General features: G+C 38.8%; 1 protein-coding gene across 4 annotated transcripts in view; it reads right to left on the reverse strand.

Moving 5' to 3' along the window:
* hk2 (hexokinase 2) overlaps positions 1-12,394 on the reverse strand; it is a 44,553-nt gene extending 32,159 nt beyond the window's left edge. For 3 of the 4 annotated variants that reach the window (XM_026186935.2, XM_080309458.1, XM_080309457.1), the window contains exons 1-4: positions 12,095-12,394; positions 6,904-7,066; positions 5,306-5,454; positions 870-989 (exon numbers count right to left, since the gene is read on the reverse strand). In XM_026186935.2, the coding sequence (XP_026042720.2) occupies positions 870-989; positions 5,306-5,454; positions 6,904-7,066; positions 12,095-12,157 (495 nt within the window). In that variant the 5' untranslated portion in view covers positions 12,158-12,394. The remainder of the gene's footprint in view (positions 1-869; positions 990-5,305; positions 5,455-6,903; positions 7,067-12,094) is intronic. The other variant, XM_026186934.2, reaches the window with a different exon arrangement.
* Between the last annotated feature and the right edge of the window lie 840 nt (positions 12,395-13,234).

Consider the following 13,234-nt stretch of genomic DNA (forward strand, 5'->3'; position numbering starts at 1 on the left):
TCCTCGAGTAGAAAGTAATATTAAATAAATTCTAACAACAGCTTATCAAGGTTAAGCGTGCTGCTGTTGTTCAGCCACTGGTTTCCTCTTTCTGGAGCGAAGTGGGCCAAAAACAAACAAGAGAGACAGACTCCGACAGAAAAGCCGATCAGCTGATCATTAATCAGTTTCACGATTGAAGTAGCAGCAAGAAGAGGCAGTCGCTCCATATATCGGTTGTTTAGCTTAACGTGGGAATGCTTTACAAACATTCAGAGATGAACTTACACACTTGCTTTACTTCTCTGTGGGATAACTTCCTCGGAGATGAAATGCTGGTTTGGTAGGGAGGCTACAAATACACACAGCCGCTCTATCACGTGACCACACTGCTCAGATGTGCTACGGTTATGAGCCGAGTTACGCCGTGTTGCAAGTTTTGTGAGGTGCTTTTTTGATATTTAATGGATCGATTACATTTTTTATTTCTCTCCGATATCCGATCCAGTAATTTACGTCAGTATCGGACCGATACGATACGTAATATTGGATCGGTCCATCTCTAATAAATGCAATCCATTAATCCATTAATATATCTGCTACCATACTTTAGATATAAAGTATGGTAGCAGTTTGAACTTCTGAAGAGGTCAAAAACAAAAATCTGACTCATTCAGAAACAACTAAAATGCCAAACTTGAAATGGTAACAGTAATTGTGTTATTTTATCATTAATTTATTTTAAACAATTTCAACTCTTTATATATCTAAACACAGAAAAAAAAGAGTTCTACTTAAACAGAAATACAAGAAAGAAATTAACTGAATTGAATCTTTATTGAAATCCATCCAAATCTGTGATTTGAGGGCAGAACTTTTAAATCACTCACCTCATCCAACTTAGTCTGCTGGCAGGGAAACGAGAAGGTGAAGCCCAGAGGAAGCTTTTTGTCCTTCATGCCCATCTTGTCCAGATAGTTAGCCAGACAAGCAGCTATGTGGTCAAAAAACTACAAGAGAAGAAAGGTCAATTTTCTTATTAACTGCAAGATAAAAAATTGCATCTTTAATTTTCCATACATGTGTGCATTGTTCATCCAACTAGCAATGCTGCTGGTGTAACGAACCATGTGATACATTATTACGAGTCCTGAAGCCGTTTAAATCCTACTAACATCACTATACATCACTTCATCACATCTTTGCTATGGCAATTGTAAACAACATCTCAACTCAGGCATGCAATAAAGAAAGCTTTCAAAGGACTTTACAGTTCAACACCTTGAATTAAGTAGCTTGTAGAAGCACAAGTAGGAGCAATAAGCTGAAGTAATAGTTTCCTGTGTGACTTTATCAACATTTTTGTGGAGGAATTTCGTCCCACTCTACTTTACATTGGCATTCCTTTATGCACAGCTCAAGACTACAGTTTGGTCCATTTCAAAACCTTGACTCTTTTTCAGGCATTTTGTTGGAAATTTCCAGCTGTTTGTGGGATCATTGTCCTGCTGCAAGTTTCAGCCGAGCTTTAGCTGTCAGACAGATGGCCTCACTTTTGACTCTTGAATACTTTGGTATACGGAGGAGTTCATGGCTAACTCAATGACTGGAAAGTGCCCAGGTCCTGTTGCTGCAAAACAAGCCCACATCAAGCCCAATGCTTGACGGTGGTATAATGGTGTTATTGCTGATGTGTCTGGTTTTTGCCAAACATGGCACTGTGTATTATGGCAGAACTTCTCCTTTTTTGTTTTCATCGGACCAAAGGACATTGCTACGCATTTACAAATACCTGCATGGAAAAGTTCTTAATCTGCACAAAAAATGGCTTAACACGCAAAACCACTGTGAGATTTTGACAAGTGAGCAACATCCAATTTTGCTCTTGCAACCATGTTAAACTCATTCTAATACAACAGCTTTGTGTTTGTTGCCTGCAGTCTGCATCATTTTAAAGACTTTTGTTCAAATTTCCTAAAGAAAAACACATCCATTCATTTGTTTGTACACATAGTTAGAGGCACTTTTAAATTTAATCATAAAGTACAAACAAATCCAGGTACAAGTATATTTATAAACACCAGGTTTATTTATGATTTATCTACAGTTTTGTGCGAACACACATGAGTAAATATGTTTTATTGCTCCATGTTTGTTTTAAACAGAAGAGCTTTTCTACTGATAATCTTTCCAAAGAAGTCATACTTGTTCAGTCTTTTTCTAACTGTACTGACACAAACTTTAACATTTAACATGCTAAATGAGCCCTGCAGAGTCTGGCATGTAGCTCTTAATAAACAGTGGCATGAATCTGCTAGGAAACCCACTCCTGGGAAGATTGTGGCCCTGTGTTAACACACACCTGGTTCCTCCACAGCAGAAAATTCTCAAAACTTCTGCTTTTATGGAGAAACAATTAAATAAGCACATTTGATTGGTTTGCAGTAATGCTCTCCTTTAATGCTCAGTAGTATGATGTTAAATGCAAAGCAAAATTACACAACATTAAAATAAAACGCGAGGATTTTTTTGTCACTCTAAAACAAACAAAGGATAATTATACATGCCTAACTGTTATTGCAATATTATTAAAATTTATAAACCAAGCATTTGATCTCTTTCATGCACTGAGTTCAGTTCAACAGTCTTAAAAGAGCGACACTGAGGTTGTTAATTAGTGTGTTGTTTTGGTTTTCATGTTGAGCTACATCAGTGGTTCCCAAACTTTTTTGCTAGGCACCCCTTTGTTTTACAAGAAAAAATGGCTTTGGCTTAGAATGAAGTTGGTTTGGAAACATATTCAGCTATGCTTGATCTCCTGCTTTGCGTTTGTGTAGGCGCCCTGTGCTAGCACTGTCCAAGCGTTGTTTTTGTTTTTTTCTGCTGTGGCAAATGGGTGCAAGCCTTTGACCACAAACTTACTGCTCGGTGACATTCGTCTATCCTGGCCTGAAAGGAGACGCTACCGGTAGACTGCAGTGAGAACTGCCAGCATCTGAGCCAGCCAGACTCTGTCTGTCTCTCTCATCATGGTCACCTAAATGCACAGTAATGGCAGGTTTTGTAATAAGGCAGATCGCGCTAACATAATATGCACTGTTAGTTGATTATTTACCTGCCGCATTAACGGGAGAGGACGTGCAAACGTTACCGCTACTGTTGGGTTGAGATTCACGAGTCAAGCGGAATTAAAAACACGACATTCATTTAAGGTCATCGCGTGTTTTGTGAGCAAATGCTTTTGCATATTCGTAGTGTTTCCTCCCTTAAATGAAATATCTACTTTGCAAGTATTGCAAGTTGCCCTGTTGTCAGCCGTTCTCGTAAAGTATAATCAAACTTTTGAGCGTTAGGCGCCGCGTTTCCTGCCAGGTAAATGACGCTCCGCAACGTGGTGACGTCATCCGGGGCGACTGGAATCGATAAGTGAATCATTTGCAAAAATGGCAAACAATTCCAAGGAATTGAAACAGTGGGAACCAGTTCTCAACAAGAACCAGTTTTCAATACCCATCCCTAGTGGTGATATACAGTGGGGCAAAAAAGTATTTAGTCATTTTAAGTGGGGGAACTTGCAAAAGTATTCGGCCCCCTTGAACTTTCCCACATTTTGTCACATTACAGCCACAAACATGAATTAATCTTATTGGAATTCCACGTGACAGACCAACACAAAGTGGTGCACACGTGAGAAGTGGAACGAAAATCATACATTATTCCAAACATTTTTTACAAATAAATAACTGCAAAGTGGGGTGTGCATAATTATTCAGCCCCCTGAGTCAATACTTTGTAGAACCACCTTTTGCTGCAATTACAGCTGCCAGTCTTTTATGTCTCTACCAGCTTTGCACATCTAGAGACTGAAATTCTTGCCCATTCTTCTTTGCAAACAGCTCCAGCTCAGTCAGATTAGCTGGACAGCGTTTGTGAACAGCAGTTTCAGATCTTGCCACAGATTCTCGATTGGATTTAGATCTGGACTTTGACTGGGCCATTCTAACACATGGATATGTTTTGTTTTAAACCGTTCCATTGTTGCCCTGGCTTTATGTTTAGTGTCGTTGTAAAAAATGTTTGGAATCATGTATGATTTTCGTTCCACTTCTCACGTGTGCACCACTTTGTGTTGGTCTGTCACGTGGAATTCCAATAAGATTAATTCATGTTTGTGGCTGTAATGTGACAAAATGTGGGAAAGTTCAAGGGGGCCGAATACTTTTGCAAGCCACTGTAACTGATCATCAGCAAGTGTGAGCCTGTCTATAAAAGCAGAGGTTTTCAGTAGCTTGCTGTCCATTAGTTTGGGAAGGGTTGGAAGGGCATTTCCAAACAATGTGAACTCCTTTTTCTTTCTACAGTGAAAAAGATTATTCACATGGGAAAAACATTCAAGGCAGCTGCCACGCTTCCCAGGGAACATCATAGTAAATTTAATGCTCAGTTTCCCTCAGACAAAACACAAAACATTTTAGAATCTACAGACCTCAGGTGAGCATGTTCAATGTTAAAGGTCATGACAGCACTATTCGAAAAAGACTGAACAAATATGGCTTGCTTGGAAAGGTTGCCAGGAGAAACATCTCTCTGAAAAGAACATGTGAGCAAACATTAATTTGGCAGAGTTGCAAAGTCAAGGCCATTGCATCAACCATGAACTCCTCTGTATCCAAAAGTTTTCTAAAGTCAACTATAAGGTCATCTGTTAACTACTAGAGCTTGGTCACGGTTGGGTTCTGCAACAGAACAGTGATCCCAAACACAGCAGCATGTCTACAAGAGAACAGCTGAAAGAGAAAAGAATCAAGGTGTCCCAGTCAAAGTCCAGTCCTCAACCTTAAGAGAGCGGTTAAGAAATGAACGCCTGCAAAGAGTGGGCCTAAATTCCTCCACAATAATTTGAGAGACTGAAAAGTATTATTTTAAGTTATTAATTGGTGGTCCTATAAGTTACTGAATGATGCAGAGTGTGTAGTTTTGCACATGCTGCTTCTGCATTTTGGCTTTGAGCATAAATAATGACACAGTATAAAATCTCATGTGTAATTGTTCATCTGAGGTTGTATTTACCTCATTCTAGCACACTGTAGGGATCAGAGTTTATTTCATTAGAACTAAAAGACAGTCTTTTCTTTTTGCCTGTATAGATGTACTTCAAATAAACTAATGATAATTTAATTGTCATTTTTGGGTTGATGAGGCCAATTTCTCCTGTCAATGTGCGTGCTTCGTTCTTCGTACATGGCTCGTAAACCTCAGCGATAGCAAAGCACACGGTAAAAGAAAAAACATAAATTAGCCTTCCATAATGTGGAACGCGTCTTACCTCAGACCCGCTGCCTCTCATGATGTGTTCAGGAATGTCGTAAATCTGACTTTCCATCTCCACTTTTTGCTCGCCATTACCCATGACTTTGACCAGAAGCACTCGGAAGTTTGATCCACCAAGGTCGAGGGCCAGGAATTGTCCTTGTTCTTTTCAACAAAAGAATAAACCCAGAGTTACATACAGCACAACACTCACAATATTATTTTTTTATTTTATTTTATTTATATATATATATATATATATATATATATATATATATATATATATATATATATATATATATATATATATATATATATATATATATATATATATATATATATATATATATATATATATATATACACACATACACACACACATATATATACACATACATACATATTCTATACACACACACACACACACACACACACAGGTGGCTGCCAGTGTTACTCCTCACTCCTCACCCTTGTAGTAGATACTCTCATGGTAAAGAGGATATATAGGATAAATTTGAACATGTTATGTGTGAATGAATTATCTAAATAGTTTTTGGTTTGAGATGAGAACATCTTGCCTCAAGACAAAATCCACTTTTTTCAAGGAACACATTTTCACTGGACACGTCATTTACACCAACTCTTTACAGTCTCATATGAACAGTAGAGCAGGGCGATATGACCAAAAGTATTTATCACGATATACATTTGAAAATTTGCGATAACGATATAACTGACGATATAATTGACACTAGACAAAATACTTTACAACTCCACAACTTTATTAGTGCAAAAAACCCCATCAATGTATTTTCACTTAAACAAGCAGCTGTTTTTTTATGTGCATTAAAGTTATATAAAAATTTAACAGTGCAAATTTCTTGCTGACAGTTTAACCAAAAGGCATTTCCAGTGGAAACTGGCCGACATATCCTCAGCATAACCATGTATAATATCCACAAAACTTAAAAAGAGGTTATACACAAAATACGGTAATATTATGTTGAAGCACAGTACGCATCACTCCGCGAGGCTCCTGCCTACGATAGCCGTAATGCTCCAACAACCCATCAAGCGGTGCGGCTTCATAGCTTAGCAAAGTCGCACTAAAACATTTGACAGATTTTCGAGCGCCGTGTACATAAAATAGTTTCGAGGTCAGTAAACACAACCAGAATTCATACATAAGGCACACGGGATTATAAGGCACTCTGTTGATTTTCAGAAAAATCAAAGGATTGATTTTAAGTGCGCCGTATTTTCCAAAAAACACGGTAATAACGACGGCCCGCTAGCATGCTCTACCAAAAATAGTGCTTTGTTGTGTATTTGACGGACGAAAGCTAAACCAGTTCCACACCACTGAAGTTGCAGCATTTTCACAAACCAATTCTGGTTCATCCGTTTCATTCAACGATCCACTTTTGCCTTCTCATTCTGTGTCGCCGCCATGTGCGTATGTAAACAAAGGCACTGCGCATGCGCGTTTTACCCATATTCTATCCCGATATTTCATTTTCCTCTCGTTGCCCAAAATTACACCGGTATTACCGTGAATGGTATGATATAGCCCAGCCTTAATGAACATTATCCTGTACGTGAAACGGGTATTACCTGTTCCGTCAGGAGTGGAGCGCACAAATGTGGGCAGCATCTTGACAGCAGCGGTGGGGTTGGTGTCTCTACACAGGCCTTTGTCCATCTCTCGACGAAATCGTAGTGACACGTCCATCAAAGTCTTATCTGACAGCTGGAGGTTGTGAAGGTATTTGTCCACCTAGATAAATAAATAAGTAATTAATTAACAAAGTTAGTATTTCCTAAGTACTAGATTAGTCTGCATCAGAAAATATAACATGCATTACAGTCTTCCTTGGCAGGGTTCAAAAGGATAATTGCTTAATAGCATGTAGCTTCCTTTCAAGTGTTGAAAAAAAACCAAAAAAAAACCCCAAAAAAAACCACACAAACTCAAATAGAAACACAGAGTAAACAGCATCATCATGTTAAAGTTAAAAATAAATGCCAAATGACTTCTTCTAGTTTCCCCAACTGGTAACTGAAGACGTTGACATTGTGTAGCTTGATATTTAAAACTCCCAACACAAGGTGTGCTCCAGTTGCTTCAATACGTGACTGTTAGACTCTTTGTTCTTCACTTCTATACATTTTGTATAGAAGATGTTACTTTTTGCACCAAACTTGTGTCCATACTGTGGTATCCTACACCTGAGGGCATGGAAGTGAGCCAGACCAGTGAAAGGCCCCTTCTGTCAGTGTGTAGTTTAACTTTACACTCACTTAATCCATGAGATGGGAAAATATAAGAAAAAGAAGTGTAATTTCAACATGTCTCAGTTTCTCTACGTGATTAAGTACTGCTGCTGCATTAAATGAAAGAAATCTGTCACCAGAACTAATACTGGGCTTAAAGTGGAAGAAATTTGCCCACACTGTCCTGTAGTTATAATGCAGAATGTTTTTGTTAATTCACATAAAATGTCCTGTTGTATTCATTTATTTTACTGTGGACATATTAAAAAAAAAAGACTTCTAAAAGAACTGGAACTTTCCTGTCATTTAACAGTTTCTACTATTACTTTATTACTTCCGTGTAGCATGAATGTCCACGGGGGAGGTCTTTATGGGTGGGACAAACAGTGAAAATTATGAGAACAGCTAAAAGTCCAAAATCCTTCAAATTTTCCAAAACCATCTAGTGGGCCACACTGGAGTCTTTACCAGGCCAATTCTGCCCCCCAGGTCTTATGTTTGACACCCCGCCTAAGACGTCCCAACAAAGAAAGAAATTAAAATTATTCTGAAAATCCTTACAAGATTTTGTAGGCAAACTTAACAGTCTGGAGCAAGGCTAAAGCAAGAAGGTAACAAAAAATTTCACGTATTGTTCAAGATTTGAGAGAAAAAACAGCTATAACAGAAATTAATGAAAATAAGCCCATTTCAACAACTCAACTCTGGTACTAGGTCACCGTGGTCCTCGGGTTGGACCGTGTATCTAAGGAACACAATGGATTGAATGTTGTAGTCCTTGTACATCAGTACTATGAAAGTGGAAATTACACTTTCTGAAAGGAAGAGACTAAGATTCGGCAGGAAAATAGGCTGATACCACACACAGACACACACACACACACACACACACACACACACACACAGTGATATTACATAAGTACATAGTACATAAAAATACACCTGCAGATTCTTCACATGGCTTATATAACGCGTCTCTGTTCCAGTGAGTTAAAAGAGCAAATTTCTCAATGAATATGGCATTTTCTCTTATTAATAAAGTATAATGCATGTACTGCATGTAACCCAGATCTCTCCAATACCTAATTTAAAAAAAAAAAAAAGGACACTTTTGTTAAAAATAGATTTTCTTTTTTCAGTGCGAGGGTCTTTCTCAGTATTAACCATCTCCTCTCGGACTCTTCAGGCCCACAGGTATTAGTTTTGCTGGAGCGTGGAAACAGCTTTTGATAGAGTAAAATGGAGATATTTATTCTATACTTTGAAGGGATTTGACAAGGGGCGAAACATTATCCAAAGCTCCAGTCTCTATTCCAACCTGTTCAGCGTTGGTAGAGGCAGAGGTACCCTCTTTGACCGCTTATTTGCAATTGCTATTGAGAGTATTTCATTAGCCTTTCACTAACCTTAACTCTCTTTATTGACCTCAAGAGAGGATCAATAGCAGGTGTAATTCAGAGCTTTCCCATGTCTGGGGTGTTGCCTCAGGAAGGGCAGCTGGTGCAAAAATCTGCCAGATCAAATACGTGGAGCTGCCTGCTGTGGCGACCCCTTGTGAATGAGGGAGCTGTATGAACTGTTGACACTGACTGGATTAGGACCCAGGAGGAGCGCTATCATCTTGATAGATGCAAGAATCTTTATCTTATCAACCATTTTCTCTGTCAACTTTAATTTTCTCTCCAACTGCTACACCACAGGAAGACTACACTATTAGAATAATAAAATCGACGCTTCTTTAAACTCCTCAATACGCGCAAATTATCTTGAAAATTGTCTTTACTTACTTTGAAAGTGAAAAAAGGCATATGTGTTAGGTTAACCAGTGATTCTAAACTGGCAGTAGGGATGAATGTGAGCGTGAATGGCTGTTTATGGCGCCCTGCAGCAGCAACTTGCTCATTGGGAGTCCTGCTATCCTACTACCTCCCCTTTGACAGCTGGGCCGGGCTACAGCAGCATTTAACCTCTTGTAGACAGCGCTTCCTATCCTTCTCAAGAGGAGAGCTACACATCTCATACGAGTCACGAGCTATCAGGACTCATTATCTGCTCCTAGAACAGTTCTGAACCATGATCGTGACTGTCCCGTCCTCCACAATATAACTGTATGTGTTCTTCACAGGCGCCTTGTACCGTTTTCTTTTGTGGAAAGTGACAGACTATGCTAAGCTTATGCTTCAGAAGAAAAAACAAACACTGTACAGTATGTTACCAAAGCCTGAAATTACACACACACACACACCAGCTGGGCACTATAGGGGGCTACTACAAAGCTTTATTGTAAGTTTCTTGCTATAATTTCTAAAAGCAGGTTTTTACTTTGTTATTAGGGGATTATTAAGTCTAAAGGGATGGGAATTTATACTTCATTCATTCATTTAAAATTTAATTTAGAAAGAGAAGAGGTCTGATTCTTTAAATGTTCCCCTCAGCAGGAGTATCTGACAGACCAATTCTTGTTTTGTAATTATAAGCTGAGTGTGAGTAAACAGCCTCACAGCAAGAGAAGCTGTTAAAGGTTTCGTAGATGAATGGTAGCGTCAATGAACAAGCAAAATCATCAATTCATACAATTCCCCGTTTAAATGACAGCAATGACTGGAGTGCAACAATAGGAGAAAAAAGCAAAACAACAGAACAAAAGGCCAAATGAGTTCCATTCAGCCATTAATCAAAAAGAATCAGCTCAAAAGGTCCAAGGGTAATACTGCTGTAATTTCGTTTTGGCTATTTTGACAAATTGCATAAGATTACCACCAGAAACACTGAATAAGAAGTCAAACCGTAGGTAATGAAATGAAAAAGCAATGAAAAGATTGTTCAAAATGGAATACAAAAGGAATTACACTGTCTGAAATGGCAGTAAATTCAAGTTTTATTACGCTATTATTTAATAGTAATTATCAGGCATGTGCATTTTCACCCATACAGTTTAACTTGCTTACATAAGCTGATCACTAAGCACCCATCTTAGTGATCAGCTAAGATGATCACTAAGATGGATAGAGCCTTCTAGAGCCTTCTTTCTAGGCTAGCCTAGAAAGAAGGCTCTATCATGTAAATGTTACAGTCCTGTGACTTGCAGGCTTTTAATTTGAAGCAGTCACAGGAAGTGTTTGTACTAGGGTTGCTAATCATCCCTGTGTTTTCACGAATGATGACGTGTGTTTTAACTGTGAGCCTCTGGGCATCGTGAAAAGGACAAGTTGTGCAGAAGACTGTAGCTATCTGCCTGATCTCAGTCAAGACAGATTTTCCCATCTCTACCGTGTTAACAGCATAACACAGTCCCTTCACCAAAGCATGTCACTAACTTATCAAACAGAATGTGTTCGAATTAAGGGGCTGGCCTTGAAGCCTGTGTCAATAATGATAAAAACAAAAATTCCTGCAATGAATTTTCTTTTACAAATTTAAATATTTTTGAAAATATTATGTATAATGACAATATAATAATACTGTAAACTTGTATTGTATGGTGTCATGTCATTAAGTAACCTGTCCCAAGCCTGAATAAATAGAAGGGTTGCATCAGGAAGGGTCGCAGCATAAAAACTGCACCAAATCAAACTTCTGCACACATCCGCTGTGACAATCCCTTGGGAAAGCTGTAAATACCACGTCATTAAGTAACCTTCCTATTGTGGATGATTTTATTTTCCCATTAATCCATTTTCTTACACTTATCCAAATCAGGTTTGCAGGGGGCTGGAGCCAAGCCGAGGTATCTGAAGAGAACCCACACACACATGCAGAATCCAAGCAACAAGGCTCCAGTCAGATGGGGGACTCAGACCCAGGGTGTTCTTGCTGTGGTGCAACAGTGCTAATCGCTTTTCCACTGTGTCACCCTGGGTTTGTTTTATTGTTATTAAGTGTTTTCTTTTGTTTTGGGCACACTGCAAATTTCTTAAATAAAATCTGGAGCTTTCTGCAGCAATGATGGCTTTTTCCTGTTATAAATGAACCATCAAGAACATAAAATTCAAGTCGTAGTAGTTAAAACCCAGGTTTATTGATGATATGGGACGGTGCTATAAGTATATCCCCACTGAGCTTAATGGGACACAAATGACAGGAACTACTAAAGTTTTTAACATTACTGTGCTTTTACTTCCCTGAACAAGTTTTCCACACTTTACCGTTTCTTCCAAGAAAAGGGCGTTAACGATTTCCCCATACAGAGAGTAAGAAAGGGACACACACACACACTGCATTGACGAAACCTGATATGACATTACCTTCTCTATAGAGTGCGTAATAAGCTTTATTGAATCCTGTTACCCAATGCATTGCTCATACCTCCTCTAGTGTGAGCAATGAAGTGGGGTTAATTAAGTTAACGGCAGATTTTTTGGCCAAAGAGGAAGAAGTAATAACACGCAAACAATACATGCTAACAGCCTAGCGACCTGTTTGACCCCGGTTTCACGTCCTCCCTGAGACGTATCAAGTTCAAATGTCACGTCACCATACTGGAGATAGCTACCAAAACATAACTAGCGGAGTGTTGAACGCCAGTACTCACTTTATCTGCTTGGTCATCGTGGAGTTCCGTGCTGTAATTAGCCAGAGGGTTCGAGGTTGACATCTTTAGTCAGGGATGTGTGGCGAATTTACGTCCTTCCCGTCCTCCTACTCTACAGACTTACAGAGAAATTAAATACAAACACAGCTCCCTTAAATAACAAACACACAACAGTGCTAACTTGTCTTAAATTCGTAAGTTAAACTCGTCTTTAAAAACAGAGTTGTGCAAAAAAAAAAAGTCTAGTGAAACTTCCAGCTTCCTGGACCTGGTAGTGTGGTGACGTCAGAGAGAAAGAAGGGCGCCGATTGGCTGCAGAGATGTCGCGGTGATATCACTTTTCTCCAAAAAATTACAGAACAACAGTGCTGAGGTACTACAAAATTTGGTATCGAAGTGATACAAAGTGAATACAGGGCCAGTATTAAAGATACCAATATCAATACTGATACTGTTACTTTTAAGACAGCCGATATTGGGTAGGGCAGTGTGTTATGATGAATCATCATCAGTTTCCAAATTCATAACAGAATTTAATGACCGCTAAATCACTACGATTTTTTACTTTCCACAATACTTAACACAACAAAGGACACCATTCAGCCTTTCATGTGTTTTGAAACTTGAATTTAAACGTTGTTTAAATGTGCTATAGGCTATAGATATAATACATGTGACAGTCAACACAAAAAGGTTTTTTCAAAAAGGACATTTTTTATGGTGCATGTTTGAGGAGGAGGATTTTTTTCATTTGCATAAAATAATGCAATAAACACAATTCAGTGAGCTACACACTGAACTTAGAGCAGGGGTGTCCAACTCCAGGCCTCAAGGGCCAGTGTAATGCAGGTTTTAGGTGTGTCCTTGATCCAACACAACTTCTTTAAATGGCTAAATTACCTCTTCAATATGTCTTGAAGTTCTCCTGAGGCCTGGTAATGAACTAATCATTTGATTTAGGTGAGCTGACCCAGGGTGATATCTAAAACCTGCAGGACACTGGGCCTTGAGGCCTGGAGTTGGACACCCCTGACTTAGAGGATAGAGACAACATATCAATCCTAGTATTAATCTGTTACCAAAACCAGCGTTTTAATCGATGCTATCAATATTTGGATTCATCCGCCTATTTCTACAGTA

This window comes from Astatotilapia calliptera, chromosome 12 (assembly GCF_964374335.1).
Source record: "Astatotilapia calliptera chromosome 12, fAstCal68.1, whole genome shotgun sequence".
In the NCBI taxonomy this organism is placed as follows: domain Eukaryota; kingdom Metazoa; phylum Chordata; class Actinopteri; order Cichliformes; family Cichlidae; genus Astatotilapia; species Astatotilapia calliptera.